Source organism: Colobus angolensis, unplaced genomic scaffold (assembly GCF_000951035.1).
Source record: "Colobus angolensis palliatus isolate OR3802 unplaced genomic scaffold, Cang.pa_1.0 Scaffold416, whole genome shotgun sequence".
Classification (NCBI taxonomy): domain Eukaryota; kingdom Metazoa; phylum Chordata; class Mammalia; order Primates; family Cercopithecidae; genus Colobus; species Colobus angolensis.
In genome coordinates this window covers 281,043-281,525 of record NW_012117555.1, presented here as the reverse complement: position 1 = coordinate 281,525, position 483 = coordinate 281,043, and the positions used below count along the sequence as shown (strand labels likewise).

The 483-nt window shown below is 68.7% G+C and overlaps 1 protein-coding gene across 1 annotated transcript in view; it reads right to left on the bottom strand.

Annotated features, from left to right (window-relative positions):
- The window catches only part of AGRN (agrin), a 32,531-nt gene that overhangs the window by 5,405 nt on the left and 26,643 nt on the right, over positions 1-483 (bottom strand). The window contains exons 23-24 of the mRNA XM_011956413.1: positions 287-479; positions 4-172 (exon numbers count right to left, since the gene is read on the bottom strand). Of these exons, the coding sequence (XP_011811803.1) occupies positions 4-172; positions 287-479 (362 nt within the window). The remainder of the gene's footprint in view (positions 1-3; positions 173-286; positions 480-483) is intronic.

Genomic DNA, 483 nt, shown 5'->3' with positions numbered 1-483 from the left:
GTAATGGGACAGCCCTGGGTTGGGCAGGCAGGGGTGGCTCCCGCACTCGCCCACGCCGGAGCCTCGGGTGGCAGCCCCTGGCCCGATGCTGAGCTCCAGGAGCTGGTTGTTGACGTCCAGCAAACGGATGCAGCCCCTCAGGCCGGTGCCCACAAAGGTCCGCTCCAGCGTCCTGACACCAGGAGGGACACTGGGTCAGGGCTCAGGGGTCACAGGCAAAGCCACCTTGCGCACCAGGACCCCAGAGAGCCGGGGCCGGGGCCACACCACCCTCCAGGGCACTCACACGGCAGCCTGGTCCTCGGGTACGCCACCCACAAAGAGGTCTGTGTCCAGGTTGAGGCCGTCGGTGCCACTGGGGCTTTCGCCCAGAACAGGAGTCTCACCATCCACCGAGAGGGTGCCCCGGCGCCAATGCCGCGACAGCTCCAGGCGGTGCCACCGGCCTGGCTCTACTGGCACCGCACTGGTCAGCACTGCGGG